The sequence below is a fragment of the Lontra canadensis genome, unplaced genomic scaffold (genome assembly GCF_010015895.1).
Source record: "Lontra canadensis isolate GAN:19392208 unplaced genomic scaffold, GSC_riverotter_1.0 scaffold98, whole genome shotgun sequence".
Lineage (NCBI taxonomy): Eukaryota > Metazoa > Chordata > Mammalia > Carnivora > Mustelidae > Lontra > Lontra canadensis.
In genome coordinates this window covers 2,231,020-2,254,082 of record NW_022631092.1, presented here as the reverse complement: position 1 = coordinate 2,254,082, position 23,063 = coordinate 2,231,020, and the positions used below count along the sequence as shown (strand labels likewise).

Below are 23,063 nucleotides of genomic sequence, written 5' to 3'. Positions count from 1 at the left end.
TTTTTTTACTTTTTGATGTGTTGAAAACTAATAGGTTTTAAACTTTGAATATATGTTAATTTTTAAAAAATGTTGAATGGAGGTGGTTATGAATTCAGTTAATTTTTAGAAGCATTCTTATATTTAAAAAATTCCTTTTAAAAACAGTTTACTGCATGGTCATTTATGTACTCATCAGTGTTTTTAAGGGGGAAAATATATTTGTATAGCCTTAAGTGTATTCCTTTTTTATAGTAAATGCATAATGTTTATTTTTTGAAGCAGAAATACAAGTAATGAAGAGACATGTGATTGACCTTTGACATTATTGTTCTAGGTATGATGGCAAACTGTACAAGACAAATAGCAAAATTAGACATTGAGAGCTATCAAAAATCCCTATTCTATTATTCAGAGGTTTATCTATATTTATAGTTTTCATTTAAAAAGACAATGGAATCTTATCTTATTTTGTAAATGCCTAAGACATTTAAACTTTTTTGTGGTGTAGTGAGTTAAACAATAAGGAGCAGATTAATAGAGTTTTCTTAAAGTAATAAGAGGAAGCACATACCCTTATAGGTCATATACCGTTATTTTGTGGAATGTGACTATGTTTAGTTTCTCTGACCTTGGATTTTAAAACTTCGAGTTTCTGATCTCTCATCTCTGTAAACTCTTTGTGATTACGCAGGAAGTCCTGCATGTTGCAGGAGTGGACATGCAGTTAACAGCTGCAGTGTCGTGCCTGACCATTCTACAGGAAGAATCGGTGTCAATTCATACGTACGCCCACGCCTTCCTCCAAGTCATTCTGCTGCACCTGGAGCACAGGGATGCAGGTCAGCAGCCCGGCGGGCTCCATTCTGTACCTGTTTATCGTGCCTTGGATGCAGCCCATGACGGTTTTCGAATCTTGTTAGCCTGATGAGGATAACTGAATGAGGCCATGGTGGTCATTAGTGTGACTAAAACCAGCCATGGCTCTTTCCTTCCAAAGCCCATGAAATTCAGTGTCCTCGAAAGCTGAAGACTCATTAATTCATCTTATGAGCTATACTTTTTTCTTAGAATTTTTGAATTTTATAGTATTTATGCAATAGTATTATTGTACAGCGAAAAATACATTTTAGCTGAAAGATATTCCTCCCCATATTATTTTTTAAAGATATAGATGTTTTCTAGATGTTGGTGAGGCAAAAAAAAAAAAAAAATAGAGGAACTTCTTCAAATAGTAATAAAAATTATCATCCCATTTTATCATTAAGTATTGTTTAACTTAATGGCTGAGTTGAAACTAAATTTGTAAGACATTTAATTGGGTGTATTTTTTCTGTGTCAATCAGGTGTCAGCAATGCATGGCTGGAAACTCTTCTGTCTGTGATAGAAGTATTGCCCAAAGAAACCCTAAGACATGAGGTAATACTTTCTTTCTTTTTTATTTATTTATTTTTTTGGTAAATACTATTAAGTAAGCCACTCTAAGATTTTTTGTTTTTGTTTTTAAAAAAAAGTCACATTTAAAAAGAATAATAAGGTTATTTCCCACTCTGAAAACAACACAAGTTCATTATGAAAAATATGAGTAATACAGAAACAGTAGGAAGAAAAAGCATGGTTCTGGACTTAACCAAAATCTGAAAAATCATTTCAGATTTTTTTCCCTATACATGTTTTTTGTTGGACATATTAGTAATCATGGTGAATTTGTATGTGGTTGGTTATTTTTCACTTAGCATTATTTTCTTATGTTATTTTAAACTCACTGGTAGTAGATACAAAATATTTTACTTGTTAAACATTTAAACCTACTTTCAGCATTTTATTATTAAAATAAGGTATTAGCAAGCATCTGTGTAGAACTTTTTAAGTTTTTCAAATAATTTTCTTAACTCTGCCTTCCAAAAAAGTGGACTTAGGAGATCAGAGGACATTCATATTCTTAAGACTCTTACTAGCAATATGTGGAAATGCCTGTTTCCCTGGACTTTACTCAGCAATAGTGTTCCAATTTTATTTGTTTATTTATTTCTAAGGATTTTTTATTTATTCATTTGAGAGAGAGTGAGAGCATAAGCAAGGGGCAGGGTAAGAGGATTACTTGGACAAATTAAAGAGCGGGTGCCAGAATCATGGGTTTTTTTGTTTTGTTTGTTTGTTGGTTTTTTTTTTTTAAGATTTTATTTATTTATTTGACAGACAGAGATCACAAGTAGGCAGACAGGCAGGCAGAGAGAGAGAGGAGGAAGCAGGCTCCTTGCGGAGCAGAAAGCCCGATGTGGGGCTCGATCCTAGGACCCTGAGATCATGACCTGAGCCGAAGGCAGAGGCTTTTACCCACTGAGCCACCCAGGCACCCCAGAATCATGGTTTTGACCTTCATAGTTCCTTATAGTCTTTCATCGTGTTGTGTTGTTGGGTGTCCAGAATTGCATTCAAATGACAGAATTACTTAATAGAATGTATTTGAAGCTATATTGTTTTGCATCCCTTTAAGATAAATATAAAAATTTTATATGGAATAAAAATAAATTTCAGATATGTGGCAATTTTCTTCTTTTTTTCTTTTGAAAATGTACATTTCACAATGATACTTTATATGCATATGGAGCACTGCAGAATTCACCTTAAGCTTTAATTCAGTTTTTATGTGCCTGATTGGTTTTTAATTATATAATTTTTCATCAACTTTACCTTAGTAAGCCGGAAGGCAAACAAGATGATTCAGGTTGTGAGCACCTCACATTATAATTCAGGTTCCTTAAAAACACTTAAGACCCTAAAATATTTCTTGAGAAAAATAGCTGACATTAGTGGCAAGAATATATAAAACTTTGTGAATTTGTTCTCTGAATTTTTTCTCTTTAGATTTTGAACCCACTTGTTTCCAAGGCACAACTTTCCCAAACAGTCCAGTCTCGTTTAGTTAGTTGTAAAATTTTAGGAAAATTGACCAACAAATTTGATGCCCATACGTGAGTATTTGTATATAATTTTTGTTTACTTTATTCAATTAAATTGATTTAAAATGTATGATGGTCATATGATTAATAATTATATTAGACATATCATTTCATACTCATATAAGCTTAGTTCTAACTTATAGAATTCTTAAAAGTGTACTTATTCAGATGCATTTCTTCTGATCTCATGGCATTTCAAAATCAATATGGTTAACTTTTTTTCTATTTCTCATCTTAATCTTCTCTTTCACACCCTTAATGTAATTTTGAACATAAAATGGTATTATTCTATAGACTTCAAAAATTGTTAAACCTGACCTAAAGATAGACTTTCTGGTTTCTTCCATTATTGTTATGAATTCATTATTTAGAATTTGAAAAATTTGAGGTTTTATGGAGAATCTTAATAGTTTATATGTTACTCTCTACCCAGATGATAAATCCCAAGTGGAAAGAATGAAATGTTGTATAATTATGATGCAAGAGGAAAATATAAAATTGAAGAATATTTTGGTCGATGGTTGTTAGACCATTCCATTTCCTTGTAGCCTTTCATTTTAGCTAAGATGTTTAACTGTCAATCCAAAATTAACCATTACTTTAGAAAGAGCCAGGCATATATATAATTTACAAATCACAAAAGATAACATCCAAATGTAATATGATATGTGAAAATACCATGTAAAGTACAAAGCTTTCTATTAAAGCATATTTGTTTTTATTAAGTTAAACTAAGATTTTGACAATAATTGTTTAAAAGTTTTAATTATTCTAAAACACCCACTTGCATGTTCCTCTCCTTCCCTTCTAAGCATTAAAAGAGAAATACTTCCTCTGGTAAAATCACTGTGTCAAGATGTAGAATATGAAGTTCGGTCTTGTATGTGTCGGCAATTAGAAAACATAGCTCAGGGCATTGGGTAAGTACACTTTTAATAACTTACTTCATATTCTTCTGATTTGTCAAATATTCATATCCTATTCCTGTATTCCATGAAAACATGGTGTTGAAAGGCTAAGCTTTATATGATCTTTAAAAATGATTGTAAAAAGTACCTCCTGATGTGTCTGGATTAAGAGAGATTAAAGTGAAGATGCTTAGCATTCATTTCATGCTAATTTCTCTCTTACCTTCAGTTGCTTGTTAGCTTCCCAGATTTAGGAAGGGAAAATGTCCTGATACAAACCATGCTTGGTCTATTGCAATAGCATTTCTTTGGGCTAGCAGAGTATTATTGGGTCATCTCAGATGGGATTACTCAGTTGAAGTCTTTGTTTCCTGTACACTCTGCACTTGCACTGTCTGCTTTGTTGCTCTTTTTGCGTTTTGGAAGTGTGAAGCTTAGGAAAGAGACCGATAGGGCAGGTAGTCTCTTCTCCATAAAAACTGATTTCATGTCAATATATGTTAAAGGAAGTTTTATCTAAGAATCATCTTGGGAAATAGTTTTTTTTTTTTTTTAAAGATCCTAAATTGATACAAAAAACATTGGACCACTCATTTTTAGTAGAAGTTGCACTGTTTTCATCTGGTTCTTTGTTTCATAAGCAGGGACAATCAGGTTGTTGCCATTTGCACAACTGTTAAAAAACACAATTGGGGACCAGTAGTTAAGGCTTCAGGATACCCTCAGAATGTCACACAGATTCAGGTCCTCTGTCCTCTCCGCCTTGCTGAGTTGGATTTAAGTGTTGTGTGGGAAGCTTAACATTTCAACAGAGGAATCATTTCTCTAATTTTGATTTCAGAACCAACTTCTTTCTGATAGATCTTTCAAAGCTAGGCTGACTCTGGATCATTGGGGACCATGAATAATTCAGTCTTGCCCAGTTCTCTGTTCCTTAATCAGGATCAGAACCAATCAGGAGAATATACCACCGTCTTGTTGTATTCCATTTTTTGTCATCTGACATTTTGCCACTGTTAAAAACACCCTGGTCAGCTGGGTGCCTGGGTGACTTAGCTAAGTGTCCGACTCTTGATTTTGCCTCAGGTCATGATCTCAGAGTGCTGAGACTGAGCCCTGCCTTGGGCTCCATGCTCAGTAGAGAGACTGCTTGGAGTTCTTTCTCTCCCTCTACCCCTCCTCCAGCTTGCTCACTCTCCTTCTAAAATAAATAAGATCTTTAAAAACAACCCCCCCCCCAAAAAAAAGAAACAAAAAAACCCATCTGGGTCAAGTATGTTCCAATTAGTCTTCTGAAAATTAATAATGGATTATTGCTTAAGGATTAATTTACAAAAGTCAAACTAGACTCTACCTAGCTTGTTAACTTAGAATTCATGTAATAAACTAATTTGCCTGATTAAATGCATATTCATTTCAATTTGAATTCTCACATACTATTAGAACATAATCATAGGGGGCGCCTGGGTGGCTCAGTGGGTTAAAGCCTCTGCCTTCGGCTCAGGTCATGATCCCAGGGTCCTGGGATCGAGCCCCGCATCGGGCTCTCTGCTCAGCAGGGAGCCTGCTTCCTCCTCTCTCTCTGCCTGCCTCTCTGCCTACTTGTGATCTCTGTCTGTCAAATAAATAAATAAAATCTTTAAAAAAAAAAAAAAGAACATAATCATAGGACTTCCATGGTGTGATGGCTGAACCCTGCTAATATCTGATTCATATTCTTTATTCTCGCTTTGATAAGTACATGAAACTAAAGAGAGGTACACTGTCTTTTCTTTTGGCATTGGAAATCACTACTATTGATAGGATCTGATAACCACCAACAGGAAATTCCTACACTCAAGGCTAGAAGAATCTCTGAGATGGGTGAAAGGAGGTGGGAACAGACATTTCAGAGATTGCTACTGATTGAAGAGAGAGGCTGCCCACCGCTGCACTGGGAGTTGTGTTCTAAGGCATTTGGGGATGAGAAGTGCTTGGAAGAGGCCCAAGCACGGTGCAGATGTGGATTTGTAATCTCCTATTTGCTGCGGCTGGCAAGAGAACAATTACTGACCACTTTATTTTTAAGATTTTATTTATTTATTTATTTGACAGAGAGAGAGAGAGAGAGAGAGCACAAATAAGCAGAGAGGCAGGCAGAGAGAGAGGGGGAAGCAGGCTCCCTGTTGAGCAGAGAGCCCGATGTGGGGCTCAATTCCAGGACCCTGGGATCATGACCTGAGCTGAAGACAGAGGCTTTAACCCACTGAGCCACCCAGGCACCCTGACCACTTTAGTTTAATCAGAAATGAGCACCAGAAATTGTATCCATTAATAAGGTAATCAGGAGGCAAAATTAAGTGTTTCTTGTCAAGCTAGCATATCCATATGAAATAAAGGCTACACAACACTAGAAAGCTAACTGTGGATTGTGTACCAGCTTAGGGTCAAAGTGGACAGTTCTTAGAATAATCAGATGAATAACAAATAGTATAATGAAGAGGTAATGCACATTTGTTTGTAGGAGAACAACTGTATGGAATATAGGGATGACTAAAGAGAAAAATAAGAAACAAATACGGGACCTACAAAAATATCCTTCAGTGTTAGAGGGGAAGAACATACACAGCCCTCAGACTGGAAAGGAGGAACACACTTTTGAAGACGTTGCTCAAACTTCTAATTCTGATGATATGGCAAATGAGATAACTTAGAAATGCTGCTTATGAACATCTGACAAAATTTAGTATCCACTCATGATAAAAACTTTCAGGAAGCTGGGGTAAAATGCACTTCCCTAATCTGATACAGAGCAGATATGAAAAACCTACAGTTAACATCATAGTTAATGGTAGGTATTGAATGCTTTTCCCTTAAGGTAAGAACTAGTCCAGGGTAGTTTTCATCACTTCTATCTCACACTCTTCTGGAGGTTCCAGCTATTGCAATAAGGCAAGAAAACAAAACCCTAAAAGGTCTGAGGATCTGAAAGGGAGAAGTGAAATGATTTCTACTCGTAGATGACATCACCATTTACATAGAAAATCCTCATAATTTATAAAACAATTATTAGAACTAACAAATGGATTTAAGGGTATTTCAGGATACATACAAAAAAAAAAAAAATAGACCAGTGGGACAGAAGAGAGGCCAGAAATGGACCCACGTATACATGGCCAGTTGACTTTTAGCAGAGTGCCAAAGCAGTTCAAGTAAGAAAATCTTTTCAAAATACAGTACTGGGATAATAATATTCATGAGAGAAAACAGTGAACATTGATTCTCACCTCACACCCTACATAAAGACTAATTTGAAATTTATCACATTCCTGAATATAATCAAGTAAGAATTTATGTCCACAATAAGAATTATATTATATATACATGTTTATAGCAGCTTTATTTGTAATAACCCAAACTGGAACATTCCAAATGTCTACCTAGGTGAAGGGAAAAATAAATGTGGTATGTCCACACAGTGAAATACTGTTTAGCAAGAAAAAGGAACGTAGTGCTGATACATGCAATATGACATCATGGATACATCTCACAATCAGTATGTTAAGGGAAATAACCCTGATGCAAAAGAGTATACACCGTAATATAAAATACAAACTATAGTGACAAAAAGCAGATCCATGATTGCCTTTGTCAGAGGTGGATTGTAGTATTCAGATATAATGGGACTGATGATTGGTTTTTGTCCTCTGCCCATGATTTTTCTCTTTTGTCAGATTGGAAGGTCAGTGATGAAGGGGAACCACGTAGGGGGAGGGCTAAGCAAGAACACTAGAAGCACCTTCTATCTTCTTAACAAAGAGATGGAGATGATTGGTCCCCAGTATTTCTTTAAGCCTAGGCTTCTTAAAACAGGCCAGTGGAAAGGGCACAAACAAATGAGAAGTTTTCTTGAATTGCTGTTGCTGTCCTAGCCCACCGTGGAACTCAGGATTATCTTCATTAGTATTTCGCTGAAGCAGACAAGCCATCAGACGATGCTGAATCATGGCCAGCACCTGGGTCAATTTGTATCATGCAGCCAGACCCCAAATTCCGGGTTGGCTGTCAGGGCAAGCTTGCTTGTTTCATTCATCTTGTTATCCTTCACCCTATATTTTGGGCACCTCTCCTCTGACGTCATGGGAGCGCTAGATTGTAATTGTTAGTATCTTGGCTGAAAAAAAAGGACTTCTACACAAATCATAGGATCAGGCTGTCCCAAGATTTTTGTTCCAATTACTGAAATGCCAGAAGGGTTTTTAGTAGAAAGGATAATGACCTAGAATTCTGCCCTAGCTGGGGTGGAGGTTACATTTAAAATCAAGAAAGATATTCTCATAGATACACTAGCACAGGTGGTGTAAAACCCACATCTACTTCTTGAAAAAGTTGCTCAGCTATAATCCAGTTGTTTAGAAGAACTAATAGTATGTGCATCTTAGTGTGGGTCTGCCATGATGCCTTATTCCCACTTAACTTTTATAATGTGACAGACAGGCAAAGAAAACATATATATACATCCTAAAGAAGAAATACAAATGTCTAATAAGTAGATTTAACCTCTTTGTTCAAACTCATTGGTTGAAGAGAGATGTATTCATTTAATGAATATATATTGAGCATCTATCATAAGCACTGGATTACATATGGGGGATGTAATAATGAAAATGATACAGTCCTGTCTCCAGGTGCTTGGAATTTGATAACAGATGTAGTCAAGTAGGCAGACAGTTATTGAATAGTATGTGATATTTACAAAAACAATAGTGAAATGCTACTTTGCCAATGAAATTGGAAAAGTTAATGATAATTCTTCCGTTATTAGCAAAGGCACAGGGAACAGCTTCATGTCCTACTGGGAAAGCATAAACTTAGAGTCCATTTGAGTTCGACAATATAGGGAAAATTTTTGCTTATCTTTTACCTATATTATCGGATTTTGAGAGATGAGTCTAAGGAACTAGTTTATAGTAAAATTGATGAATAATCAAAGTGTACACTTAGATAATATTTACTGTATGTTCTAAGCACTTCACATGTATGAACTTAATATCCTCAAAAACACCTCTTGGATGGATAGTATCATTCCATTTTTTACAGATGGTGGGGAAGCTGAAGCCCAAAGATGATGTTATATAATATAAACAGGAAAGAAGTCTGAAAGACCATACATTATCAGAAACTTTCAAAGTTTCTCTAAGTAGAGCATTACAGGTTATTTTAACTTATTTTTATACTTCCTATATTTAAAATTTTTTGATAATAAACATATAAAAGTGCTGTTTTAATACACAGTGCAGTAGTTTTTTATGGCTTTAACCTAATTGGAGATGAGAAGTCCCCATTTGTGTTGGTAGGTTGAAATTGAAATGGCCCTAGGAACCACTAATGAAATACAAATTTGATTTATTCTCTTTGCCTTTTCAACATTAAGAAATCATTGTACAACTGTTAAAGACCTCTTGCGTCTGATTATCTTTAACATGCAGATAATTAAGTTGGGATTGCATCAGTGTACTACTTTGGGGAAGAAAAGGAAAGTCTGTTGGAAGATTGAATGGAGATAAGTTTTGACTGTAAATAGTGATGAAATCTTTATCTTAAACTCTTATTTTTCATTCTTAATAAATTCAAGGTTTTCAATGGTAAACAAATAGTTCTGAGGAAGATTTGTATGAAATAAATTTTTATGACCTTTGGGTCAGAACATATTCTCTCCTGTTTTACTCCTTTACCTATCCTACTTCCTATGTTTGATGAATGTTTGTGAACCACTGGTAATGCTAACCTCTACACCTGTGATCTAGATTCATTTCCTTTTTTTTCTTTCTCTTAATTTTATGCTAAAGAAATGGGTATTTGTTATTTTCTTGGGAATTTACTCAAAATCTCACATGAGTATTTTATATACTAAGAGTAAGTACTATTTAGAAAAAAAATTTTATTGAGGTATAATTGACATATGACATTATGTTAGTTTTATGTGTACAACATAATGATTTGATATTTGTATACATTACAAATAATTAGCATAGTAAGTCTAGTTACCACTTGTCACCTTACATAGTTACAGAATATTTTTTTCTTATGATGAGGACTTTTAAGATTTATTCTTTTAGCAACGTTCAGATATGCAGTAGAATATTGCTAACTACAGTCACTATGCTGCACATTCCATTCCCATGACTTATTTATTTAATAACTGGAGGTTTGCAACTTCTGACCACCTTCCCCTCTTTCATAGATTAATTTCTTAAAGACAGTTTTTGGCTTTCTGATCACTCAAGTCCTTCGAGCTGTGCTGCAATATGGTAGCCACTAGCCATGTTTGGCTATTTAAATAAAGTAAAATGCAATTAAAATTTCAGTTCCTCAGTTATACTGACCTTATTTTAACTGCTCAGTAGCCACATGTGGCTGCTGTACAGATTGTAGACATTTCTATCATAGCAACACCTTCTGCTTGACAGTGCTGTCTTGGAGTCTTTGTGTTCTTCCCTGAAATTTTTAAGGTTTTCTGCAGCTCTGGTTGACTTTCTTGTATGCTATCAGATTATAATTCATACCATCTTCTGTGATGTGTCCAAGAAAGCTGGCCACATTATATGCCTCCACTTTATCAGTGTGTGTCATTGTAATAACATCTCGTGGTGAATAAGCAGAAACGTAAAGTCTTGAATAAGAACCAGTTGTGATTATATTATAAATGTTGCGTATGTCCTGAAAGCATGTTTATTGTGTTTCATTCTTTTAGAGGGAATATTTAGTATCATATATCATTCTTCTATATAGAAATTAGTTCCTGTAACATTATGTTTTAGGTGAAAGAAAAAATAATTTATCCTTCGAAATTTGGAGAAAAAGATTTTGTTAAGGTTTCTATAATCACTACTGTTAAATTTTTCTGACTAGTCCAGATTGTTGTCTTGTTGCTTAAAATGGAAAACTACTTTAAAATTTACAAAGTCTAGTATAAACTTCTAGTCATTAGGATCTCCGTAGGTAATAATATTATCCTGGTAGAACTAGAATTGATTTAAGTAATCATACAATTACTATGAATGTTTCTTATGTTTATATCACTCTTTCCAACCAGATTGCAAGCTTCTGTAGAGCAGGAACCACGTCCTTGTGATTTTTCCTGTTTTCTGCAGCACCTGGCCCCATGACTTGTTCTTAATAAGTTCTTGCTATAATTTATTGAATTGAGCTATTTCCTTCCATTGCTTATTGTGCAGGACAGAACTTACAAAGAGCGTGGTGCTTCCTGAACTGATAGAGCTCTCTAGGGATGAGAGCAGCAGCGTACGTCTCGCAGCTTTTGAAACTTTGGTTAATCTGCTTGATGTATTTGATGCAGGTAAGTCTTCACGTGCACTTGTTTGCTTCTGAAAGCAGTGTTTTTCCTTCTTTTGTATTACTGATAGGGAGTAAAGGAAGATAAAGGACAGAATCTCTTACATTCGGTTTCATGATGAACATTAAGCCTTCCTAAGAATTTGGCTTGGTAATTAACCTCTGACTTGCTCAACTTGCTCAAGATGCTGATCAGAACAGTGTCTAAATTAGTTTCCCTTCCTTAATGTTCTAATATTAAAAATTTCATGGCCATAGGAAGAGAAATTTGGGATGAGGTACTTGGGTGGGAATGTGTAAGGAGGTGTTTCTTAGTATTGTGTCAAATCATAGAGACGGCTGCTCTGTGACTGTATGACTAGACCCTCGACTAATGCTGGACATTAATTTGTCAGTAAACATTAACCATGCTGATATGGTGAAATTTGGAGGAGTAAATATCAAGTACTTTGGTGTAAAACTCTATTGTGTAATTATAGGACTACATTTAAAAAGCATTTTACTGAACTAGGAGAGCCTGTTAAAGTTTTTTGCGGTGTGGATGGTAATTACATATGATTGCTGCAGAATAATCATTTAGGCTATCTGATGCGCCAGAGGGGGAAAAACTGTAATACATGAAAAGAGGTGAATGAATGAATCTCCTTGTCCTAATTATGGGGTAGCCCTGGGCATTCAGTGTGGGAATCCTGGCATCCTCTCTGCTCTCTTCCCCTCACTGCCCGCACTTGGTTGTCACAGATCTGGGTCTGACCTGTGTTCTCGGCTTTCCCTGCCATTCCTTCCCGCTCCCGGTACACGATGCTCCCAATACCACTCATCATCACCTTGGCTTCTTTGCTGGCCTGAGCTTCTCAAGTTCAGAGACCATGTATTACTCCTTTTTCTGTTTACTTAATATAATGCTTTTATTCTATATGAAATACAGTAAGTGTTTGTCTGATGAGTGTTGTTTAGTTAAAACAGTAGTTGTACTGAACTGTGGTGAGAGTCACAGGAATAATAATACTAATAAGCCTCTTGCTGCATTTTACTTAGTCCTCTCAGACCCTTAATAAAGTAGTGGTGCGTTTCTGAAAGTTTAAGAGAACTATGGGAAATTCAGAGTATTTAGAATTAAGATGTAAATATTGCTAATATATCAGAAATTTATAGCCAGCAGACTTATTTAAAAATATTCACTAACTTCTGAGGTGCCTGGATGGCTCAGTCAGTTGGGTGTCCAACTCCTGATTTCAGCTCAGATCTTGATTGCAGGATTGTGAGTTCAAACCCTGCACTGGGCTCCATGCTGGGTGGGGAGCCTACTTAAAAAAAAAAAAATCGATTAGCTTCTTAAGGAAGTGTCTTCTAAGAAGTAAAAGTGAAGAAATTCAGTAAACAGGCATACGGAAAGTCTGCGCTTCTCCACCTGTCATTGAAGTTTTTGATGATCTTAACTCTCCTCTCTTTGCTTCTATGCCCCACACCCACCACCACTGCTGGCAGAAATCTTCTGTTACTATGTGGCTAACAGTAATTTTTCTTTCTGGGATCTGTGTGTATGTATTAATTTCTACATGTGCAGTGTGGGTGACTTGATCTAAAGTATGTTTTGTTTTGTTTTTTGTTTTCCAGATGACAGAAGTCAAACTATACTTCCCCTAGTGAAATCATTTTGTGAAAAATCTTTCAAAGCAGATGAATCAATTCTTATTTCCTTATCTTTCCATTTAGGAAAACTATGCCATGGACTATATGGTATGATATATCTTAAGAATTTCAAGATTGTAGATAATTTTTTTCCTTTTTCTTTTATATCAGCCTACTAAGCTTGAGCTCTCCAGTTGTAAAACCCCCTTCCAGTGTGTTAAATCTTAAGAGACCTAAATTTTTGATAGCTTAATTTAGAACACATTAAAAATGACTTTTCCCCCAATAGAATCTATTTGAAAGAACAGTGACAGAATGAAGTAGGCATGGCCCTTTAAATTTTTGAATATGAAAAAAAAATTTTTTTTGGATATGTATCAGTTGGCATATGATAATAGAAGTTCATTTATATTAACTATTGGTACATAGTAAGTATATCCTTATTAACTATTTGCTGGATAATTAATATATCATGTGAGTGTTTCAGCTTAGAATCAGCATAATACATCTTGGCATTTTGAATATTACTCAACATAATACAACTTGGCATTTTGAACATTACTCAGTTCTTTGCTAACTATAATAATGTAAGCATAAATTAAGTTATAACCATCTGGCATAGTAAAACATTTTTGAAAATGTATATTGTAGACTTTTAATAGGCTGTTGAAAATAAGTACTTCAGTATATGATGAGTTCCTGGCTCCCTAACATAGTTTATGAATATGGAACCAGTCCATTGATCAAAAACATTTTGAGTTTACTTTGTCATCTTTTAGACCTGAGTTTTTAAGCACCTTCTCTGCAGAAATGTATGTGTCTTTTCTGCAGACAGCTTTAGAATATTTACAATAAACAGCAGTAATGACCCTGATGTATTACTATAACAGTGACTTGTTAGAGGTCTGTGGTATGTTATATGCGGCAGAAATTAATGCAGTTGTAATTCCTGCATTGTGTAGGTTATGCTATCAAAGTCAAAATTAAAATACTGTTAAAATTAACATCAGGTGAAAAAATGTGTTGGGTTTCTTCATAATAGGTACTCTTTCCTCACTGATGCCTTTATTTATGATCTTTAGCCATTTACTTGACTATTTGGTTCCAATTATGTATATATTGTACTTTGCTTTTCTCTCTTTATTTTTGTTTTCAATTAAAATGTTAAACAAAGGTTTTACATTTATTTTAGGAATTTTTACTCCAGACCAACACTTGAGATTTTTGGAGTTTTATAAGAAACTCTGTACATTGGGTTTGCAACAAGAAAATGGACACAATGAAAATCAGATTCCACCCCAAATCCTAGAGCAGGAGAAGAAGTATATTTCAGTCCGGAAGAACTGTGCTTATAACTTTCCGGTAATAAACTATGTATTTGTATGGAATAAACATTTTGATTATAACTTTAAAATATATGAGTAGATAGCATTAAAGAATATGGGCATATATGACACCTACTGCTTAGCCTTATGTCTGGTATATACAGTAGGTTCTATGTAATATTGCTATAATTTATATTTACCTTTATATATAAACTAGAACTGTATGCATGCATTTGGATCTCCCAAATATGATCTCTATCTAAATTATTATTCAGAGGGCATGATTTCAGTATAAATGATTGCAATATTAGGTATTGATGCATGTTTTTCTCTCCTTCCCACTCATCTTCTCCCTTCCACCTTCACCAGGCCATGATTGTTTTTGTTGATCCTAAAAACTTCCACATGGAACTCTATTCTACATTCTTCTGCCTTTGTCATGACCCTGAAGTACCAGTCAGATACACTATTGCTATTTGCTTTTATGAAGTAAGTCTGACTAAGTAATACGACTTCACGTTTGTTGTTAATTCCACTTATGTATGCTAGATGATTTTTTGATACTGTGTACACTTCTATTTATAAAGGTTTATTACAAGATATAGACTCCATATGTCTTTCATATTGTGATCCTTAATGTTATTTTAAAATTCCCATAATTCTCTTAGTATGTTTGTAGAATTCATTTACATAAGCACATTATAATCATTTATCATTTATTAACCCATTCATATACTAAATGCTTACTTTAAGCCAGACATTGTGGTGTGAATACGGGTATTGCAACTTTGGAAATAAAATCAGTGTTTATATGCTTTATAGTATTTATATTTAACTTTGCGTCTAAACTCAAGAACTTGAGAATAAATGGAAAATAGACAGATTATTTAAATTTTTTTAAAGATCTTATTTATTTATTTGAGAGATAGAGTGTAAGAGAGCATGAGCAGGAGAAGGGGCAGAGGGAGAGGGAGAAGCAGACTCCCCGCTGAGCTGGGGGCTCAATCCCAGGACCCTAGAATCATGACTTGAACCAAAGGCAAATGCTTAACCAACTGAGCCATCCAGGCACCCTAAATTTATTGTTTCTACTGCAAATGGATCATGTGTCATGAACATAGCTGTTAGGTTCGGCTATTACAACAACTCTCTGTAATGTAAGAGCAAAAATGAATTTAAACTTTGATGATGAATGTCATTAACTGTTCAATGCTTGAGGTTGAAATTTGGCTTCGTGTCTTAGATGATCCCAATAAGCACATGTATGCTATAGTTGTAGTAAAGATGTATGAACTATAACTTAGGAACTTCAAAACAGAAATACCTCTTTATAATTGGCATAACAAAATATTTCCTTTCTTTATAAGAGGCACCTAAATATTCTTAGTCTCAATGAGAAGATTTCAATCCTTTGCTTGTACTGTGTTCCTACAGCAAGCAGAGCATCGTTAGATTAGCTAAAAGTACCTGAGGCATCTAAAGTCTCACTATTACTTTGCTTAATAATAAAGAACTCTTGGCTGCTGGCTGATAGTCTTTGCTTCTTTTGGATAACAGTTTTTCTGGTCACTGTGCAAAATCTAGGAAATATTTCCTTTAAATGGAATAATTAATTAAAATAATTCCAGTGTTACAGAATTAAGTCATCTTTGTAAATATAGCGATAGAAACACACTTTCAGAGGAGGGGAAAGAACAGAGCGCTCTGGCTGGCCTAATTCACTCAAATCGTCAGTCCCCACTGTGTGTTAAGTGGGCACACAGATTGGTTACTGTGCGTGCTTGTACTTGTTAGATGAATGGTCTCTAGAGATGGTTTCGTGAGTTTAGTATCTGAGAAAGCAGTATTTATATATTAGAGGTTTTACTGATGTTTATTTTTATCTCATCCCTTTAATATTTCATTTTTTTGCATTTTATAGTGGATATAATATGTTAACACCCTATAAATAAACATCTTGAAATGTGTCCATAAAAATACTTCACTGGTAGAAGTTTGGATCATTGATCTAGCTCTTTGCTGGATGGCTAATTGCCGTGTTCTCTCAGTTATACCTTGTAGGTAGATTGTTGCTGTTACTCCATAAAAAGCTTGTTAGTCTAGTTTATCCTTTTGAGTAGTGAGAATCCACTGGTGGATTTACAGTTTTTTCACAGTGTTATTGTTAAATTCTGGTAGTTATTTTACCATGTCCTAACTTCATTCTTGTTTTTCAGAAATACATTATTTTGAAAGTATTTTGAACAAGTCAGAAACAACACTGTAGAGCAAAATTTTTAAAAACATTTTCTTTATCCAGGAACCTTCCCCCCCACCAAATAAAATCTTACCCAGAAGCCCAATATGTAAACACAAACAAACAAAGAAAACACCAAACCCAAAAAAGAAAAGGGAAAAAAAAAAAGATGAAGTAGAAACTGGTAAATTTACCACTGGGGGTTCTGAGTTTGCCTGGAGGAAGAAAAACAAATTTGTTCACAGGGAAGCTAGATTAGACCCTCCCAACTCCTCCTGTGCTGATTAAAGTCTTTGATTGGAAATATCTTCAGTGTCTTGCTTGCTTCAGAGTCCCCTCTGTCCCTGTGTCACACCGACCTTCTGCAGTACTTGCCTTCTTCAGGAGGCACTGATCCAGGATGAAAGCTTATATGCCCATGATGTTCTGTCAGACCCTCTTGGCTGCTATTAAGACTTTAAAATATGAGCTAGAGGTGTCCATGGACTTACTGCTTGTGATTTGAAAATTATGACTCTGATGAATCCATCCCGTACTTTCTACACCCTGGTGGGCACTGGCTTTCCCACCCTGTGTCTCCACACTCCAGAGTGTTATAAAGCAGACTAAAAAAGCTGGTTTTCTATGCAATTAATTTTTCTAGAAATTTAATTTTTACATTTATATTGTAACCTAGTTTTGTTTTAGAAGAAGTATCTAAAAGGGGTGCATTTTGTAAAATTATTATCATATCCTTTAGATGTCTAATAGTTTTAAATCTGAGAGACTTTATTGCTCCATTTCAGGTATCTAAACTTCTAAATTCTGGAGTATATTTAATTCATAAAGAACTAATAACATTATTACAAGATGAATCACTGGAGGTAATATCTTCTTACTATTTGGTTTATACTCCATTTATGTTAATTTTATGTTAATTATTATAACTATCATAATTATGTTAATCTGAATATTATTAATGCCTGTTCCCCCCCAAACTTCTTCAGAATTGCATGAATTCATTCAGCTGACTAGCCCCAAAAGCATCAAGACAGGGTGCCATTGTATCATAGACTGGAAGTTGAGATATTTGAAAAAAAAATCCTAGGTTTTAAAATAGTGTATATTTGTTTATTAAGAAAAATTTAGGACATACCAGAAAGTAGACAGACAAAAGTTCCAGTCACTGTTTCTGTTTTGTTATATTTTTAAGTTTTTCTTTTATTTTTTTGCTATGAAAATGTTCGTATTTTACATAATTGCAGTCCTGTTTTATATCACATTTTGTATCTTTTTTTCTGTCAGTATTATTTGGGGAGTGTACTTGGGGAAACTGAAATTCTTTGTTTTGATGATGCATTTAGTGTATCCTGTTCACCCAAATGACTACTAGCTTGCCGAAGCTCAACTCATCAATATTTGCACATTGCTTAGGTGTTACCTGACTTAAATTGCTTTGTAAAAGTTGAGAGGCAGTTTTCAGCATATTGGTTGTATAGATGTAGCTGCCTTAGATCTAGATCAAGGGGCAGATACACTAATCTCTTTTCAAAAAGGTAGTTTCGATCGGGGCAGTTGACCATGTTTCTAAAACGTTCCAGCAAGAAGATGGCAATGTAGGAAAATAGAAAGTCCCTAAATTTTGTTTGGTAAATAATACTATTTCTGCACAGAAATGGACATACGAGGCTAATACAAGATTAGAAAAACAGTAGTTACCATAACAGTAATCGATGTCTCTATTAAAAGGTACTAGATGCTCTTATAGATCATCTTCCAGAAATCCTTGAACTTATGTCTACTGGTGGAGAAAGCAGTGTGCAAGAAAACAAGGTAAATCCCATGTATCAGAGAAGTTGCTGAATGTTTTCAATATGATCTTCCTCTACAGAGTTGTTGTGGGGAATCAATGAGATAATGTGTGGAAAACATTTAAAGTAGTGCTTGCCCCGTAATAGCAGGTGCTTATTAGTAAATATCTGTGGAAGCTTCAACAGCTTGAATTTCCCCCATGAGTGAGAATCCCCCACGATTCTTATTTATTGTCCTTGGAGTTTACATTCATATTTTCGATTTTACTAGTATTAATTATTACTCCAAGCATAGCCTCTGGTGAGCACAGAACAGTAGGAATGAAGGAAGCCAAAATTTTCCAACAGTGAAATAGGACACATTGTACTTAGGCTAGAAGGATTGAGTCTCATTCTCTATTTCAAAATTTTGTTTTCAGTAACCATAAATTTTACTTACGGATTCTTTGAAATATATTTGATTTTGCCAGATAATTATCTCCCTGTGACAGCTAAGATCCTCTTAGGTTCTGAAGTCAGTGAGAATATTCCTCTCCCCAGTGTATTATAAGACTGGGTGGTTTGACTGAATGCTGCAATTGATTTGTTCTCGTCGGTCTTCTGATGTGCTTTTTTTCCAGTTATCATCTCTGCCTGACTTGATCCCAGCCCTCACAGCCGCTGAGCAGCGAGCGGCAGCCTCCTTGAAATGGAGAACTCATGAGAAGCTACTCCAGAAATATGCCTGTCTGCCACACATCATATCAAGTGATCAGATTTATTATCGTTTCTTACAAAGAATGTTCACAATCATGATGACAAATGTGAGCGCAGTACATTTTATCTAATTCTTCTTCTTTTTTTTTTTTTAGATTTTATTTATGTATTTGACAGAGAGAGATCACAAGTAGGCAGAGAGGCAGGCACAGAGAGAGGAGGAAGCAGGTTCCCTGCTGAGCAGAGAGCCCCATGCGGGGCTCAATCCCAGGACCCTGGGATCAAGACCTGAGCCGAAGGCCGAGGCTTAACCCACTGAGCCACCCAGGCGTCCCCCCTTTCATCTAATTCTTTTGAACTTACACCTGATTTTGGAATTACCAGATTCTTCCCATTCTCAGAGTAGTACAACAAACTCTGTTGATTCCATTTGGTCCTAGAAGGATGTTTTATTCCCAGGTCCCCAAGGGGGAGACTCAGATTTCCCTCTGCTTCTTCACTAATGCTTATGTTTGAACATTGCCTACACAGCTGGATTGAAGAATGAACAGGAGGTACCTTTACTTAGCTTTTTCCATATGTTGCCAAGGAGAGTGAGAATAGACTCACTTCAGACTTGATATAGTTCTCAAAAGGCAGGTTGGCAGGAGTCCGATCTCGACTGCGGAGTCCCTTGTGCTCTCACATCCACATTTTATGTGTCCTGGCTTCAGAGCCTACCTACCTCAGCTATGCCATGTTGCCGAGACATCCTCTAAGTCCCTAAATCTTAGTGGAGTTGCTTTTTCTTTTAAAGGATCTCTAAAAAGTGGCTGTGTAACAGTTAAAGCTTATATTAAAAACATGGTAGCCTACTGTGGATATCCCTAAAATTAGAGTCAAAAGCGGGGCCCTGGGGGGGGGGGGAGGAAGGAAAAGGTTTGTACTCAAATCCTCCAGAGAGTAAGTTGTCTACCTTTGACACAACAATTTCAGAGGTTTATTTAGCTCACAGTTCACTGTGCATTTAATATGTCTTCCTACCAATTCTGAGGTATGAAAATGTTCTATATAACATGTGTATTTTAGAAACTGTTGAAAAAGTGCTTTATATTCTCATTGTTCTCAATGAAAGGGAGATAATGAATTCGAATAGTCATTTCAGGAAACCAAAATCAGGTTTATCTTCAAAGATTAAAAGAAAAACAAAATAACATTATTGGTGTCATTTATAACATAAGTAAAAAAAAATAAGGATACATTTCATGAACTAACACTTCTACAGGTTAATTTCATTCATCAAAGCATAGCCTAGAGCCTGAAGGTCACGTTATAGCTGTAACAGTCTTAAGAAATGATTTTGACATCAATGACTCCTTATCAGAGGACAGTCTGTGAGTGTGCCACATAGGAAATTTCACGTAAAATTGCACAGAATTGATGAATTATTTTATTCAGAAATAATCTGTTTGAGTGCCTGCTCTGTGTCAGGCACTGTTTCAGGAGTTAGGGATATAGGAGGGGATAAGACAGACGGACTCCTGCTCTTAAGGGAGCTTGTGTTCTAAAGGGTGGTAACAGGATACATAATCCCACAGGAGGAGTGAATATATTCACAGATGCCAGTAGGTGCTGTGACGTTTGATCTTAATTGTTTATCTCAGCCTGATGATTTAGTAGGTATGCTGTGTTTACAAAGCTAAGAACACATAGTTATTCTGTATTTTTAATTTCACTTCTCAAGAAAGAGAAATGATTTATCACAAAAATGTGAACAAAGTACCTGTAAGCCTAAGAGATTGGTTTTACTGTTTTCTTTTACAAGGCAGTAATTCCCCAGTTAAAAAGAGATACATGATTATTATAGCACATTTCCCATGATCAAAGGGATACATTATTCTGCTTCAATATCCTCTGGAGAAAAGATTTATATTTTTAATTCCATACCTAATGATAATAATACCCATTCATTCATTCAGCAAAATTTATTGAGTGCTTACTATGTGCCAAGCAGTGTATTCTGGGTACCAGGATACAACAGTGAACAAAGAGACAAAGGATGTCTTATCACGCAGCCTGAGATGCTATTGGGAGACTGGCTGTCGTCAAGCAACATATGTACGTAATATGTCAGGGTTGAAAAGTACAGTGAGGAACAGCAAAGCAGGGTAGAAGGTGAGGAGCGTGACAGATGGGAGTGGGGTGCTGTTGTGGAGACAGGGATCAGGGAAAAGCCCTCTCTGATCAAGTATGCTTCATGCAGAGGCTTGAACAAAGTAAAGGAGTTACCATGTGGATGAAGGACAAGGGCAAAGGGAGTAATGTGGTTGTGTGAGGCGCCAGGAAGCTGGGGTGGCGAGTGGCGGGGAGTAGGGTGCCTGGGCGGCACACTTTGAAGAACGGGATGTGGGGTCTAGTTTGTGGTCTCTGAAATAAGGAGGATCTTCAGAAGGTTTTGAGGAATGACATTAACTTCTTTTTTCTGCATTTGTTGTGAAAAAAATTTAAAGATACAGATAGGCAGAGAAAAGACTATGATGAACCCTCCTGTAGAACCCGGCTTGATGGAACAATTGTTAACATTTTGCCGTATTTGTGTTTCTATTTCATTGCACTGAGGAATTTTAAATTACAGATATCATTATATTTTATCTCTAAACATTTCAATGTTCATCTCTAAGAGAGGACATCCGCCTGTATAATCACACTAGAATCATTGCGTTTTACAAAATGGATGGTTATTCTTCAGTGTAAGTTCACATCCATGGAGATGACATTGTTCCCGACCATATTTTATATGTTCCTATATTCCATATAGGATCCAGTTAGGATCTTTACATTGCCTTTGGCTGTTACAACTCTTAATTGTCTTTTAATTCAGGACAGACTCCCTTTTCTCCCTTTCCCCACTTTTTCACGACCTTGAATTGTGGAAGAGACTTCGTCATCCTGTAGAATATTCCCGTTCTGTACCTGTCACATTGCTGCCTCACGGGGTTAGCTTGTTCACCGAGTCTCAGTATTTCCTGTAAACGGAAAATTAGATCTAAGGGCTTGCTGAGTTTTAGGTTTAAACATTTTTGCCAAGCATACTTCATAAATGCTCTTTGTATTTTATCTCGCGTCATCTCGCATCAACTTGGGAACAAAGGACACGTGTTCCTCTGTAAGTGAGCTTGGAGTGCTTGCCCAGGTGGTGACAGCTCTCTTAGCCCACGGCAGAATTATGACTTCTCCCTTGCAAGGGGCACTGTCATTGCCAGCTGACCCTTGGAACCCTTTGGACACCAGTTTCTCATCAACCTCACACCCATTAGGGTTGGCATCCACTGATGACCCTTCCTGAATCCATTTTCATTAGAACTTGCAGAAGAGTGATTTTTAAAAATTCTATCCCTTCTACATTTTTCATGCATTCTCCTATGAAGAGATGCTTTGCTTCATCCACGTGGGTAATTTGATGATGCTGAAATCTATTTCATCATGTGATCCTTAGTTTTTTCCTCCAGTGATCAATTTTCAGAGCTGAAAGTCGGTGCAGGAGCCATTTGCAGTGGAGATTGCTGAGTTTTCTTTTGTTTTTTTTTTTTTTTTTGTTCTCTCTTTCAGGCTCATTCTCTAATATTAAATATGGTTTTAATCAACTGTAGTCATTCTTAGTGTGCTCCAGTTTTCACAACTTACTCAGGTTGCCCTTAGGTGTTTTTGATACATTTATCTTTGATTTCTGGCCCAAAAGATAACTTATGTTATACTGTGAGGTACAAAATATACATATTTTCTTATGACTGAAGTATTTATGCATTCAAAATTCCACTAGTATGCACAGAATGAAAGAAAAGAGTGACATGTTTTTATTTCATTCATTTACCTAAAATTCACTTTTTAAAATTCTAGTGATGCTTCTGTTTATGTACATTTCTTAAACTTTCTATTATAATTCATAATGAATATTCTCCTTTTACATTTAACACATTAAAAACACCACACAATAGTATATAAAACACGAGAGGAGGTAGCAGGCATCACACTCCCAGCAATGTAAAGTTTTATTTTACTCGAATTCCAAGGATCCCCATTATAATACCTGCATCTTCAAGAATTAAATATTATTGTATTTCTATGTAAGCCAAGATGGTGAACGTGAATTTTATACTGGACATAGTATATCTGCTTGAGAGATTTTTCTCTAATACATAATTTGAACCCAAACCCAGTA

General features: G+C 35.7%; 1 protein-coding gene across 3 annotated transcripts in view; it reads left to right on the top strand.

Annotated features, from left to right (window-relative positions):
- The window catches only part of PPP4R4 (protein phosphatase 4 regulatory subunit 4), a 101,718-nt gene that overhangs the window by 53,290 nt on the left and 25,365 nt on the right, over window positions 1–23,063 (top strand). For all 3 annotated transcript variants that reach the window (XM_032837329.1, XM_032837327.1, XM_032837330.1), the window contains 11 exons: window positions 674–821; window positions 1,326–1,399; window positions 2,849–2,955; window positions 3,756–3,863; window positions 11,069–11,190; window positions 12,804–12,926; window positions 14,011–14,180; window positions 14,513–14,632; window positions 17,165–17,242; window positions 18,108–18,191; window positions 18,790–18,972. In XM_032837329.1, the coding sequence (XP_032693220.1) occupies window positions 674–821; window positions 1,326–1,399; window positions 2,849–2,955; window positions 3,756–3,863; window positions 11,069–11,190; window positions 12,804–12,926; window positions 14,011–14,180; window positions 14,513–14,632; window positions 17,165–17,242; window positions 18,108–18,191; window positions 18,790–18,972 (1,317 nt within the window). The remainder of the gene's footprint in view (window positions 1–673; window positions 822–1,325; window positions 1,400–2,848; window positions 2,956–3,755; window positions 3,864–11,068; window positions 11,191–12,803; window positions 12,927–14,010; window positions 14,181–14,512; window positions 14,633–17,164; window positions 17,243–18,107; window positions 18,192–18,789; window positions 18,973–23,063) is intronic.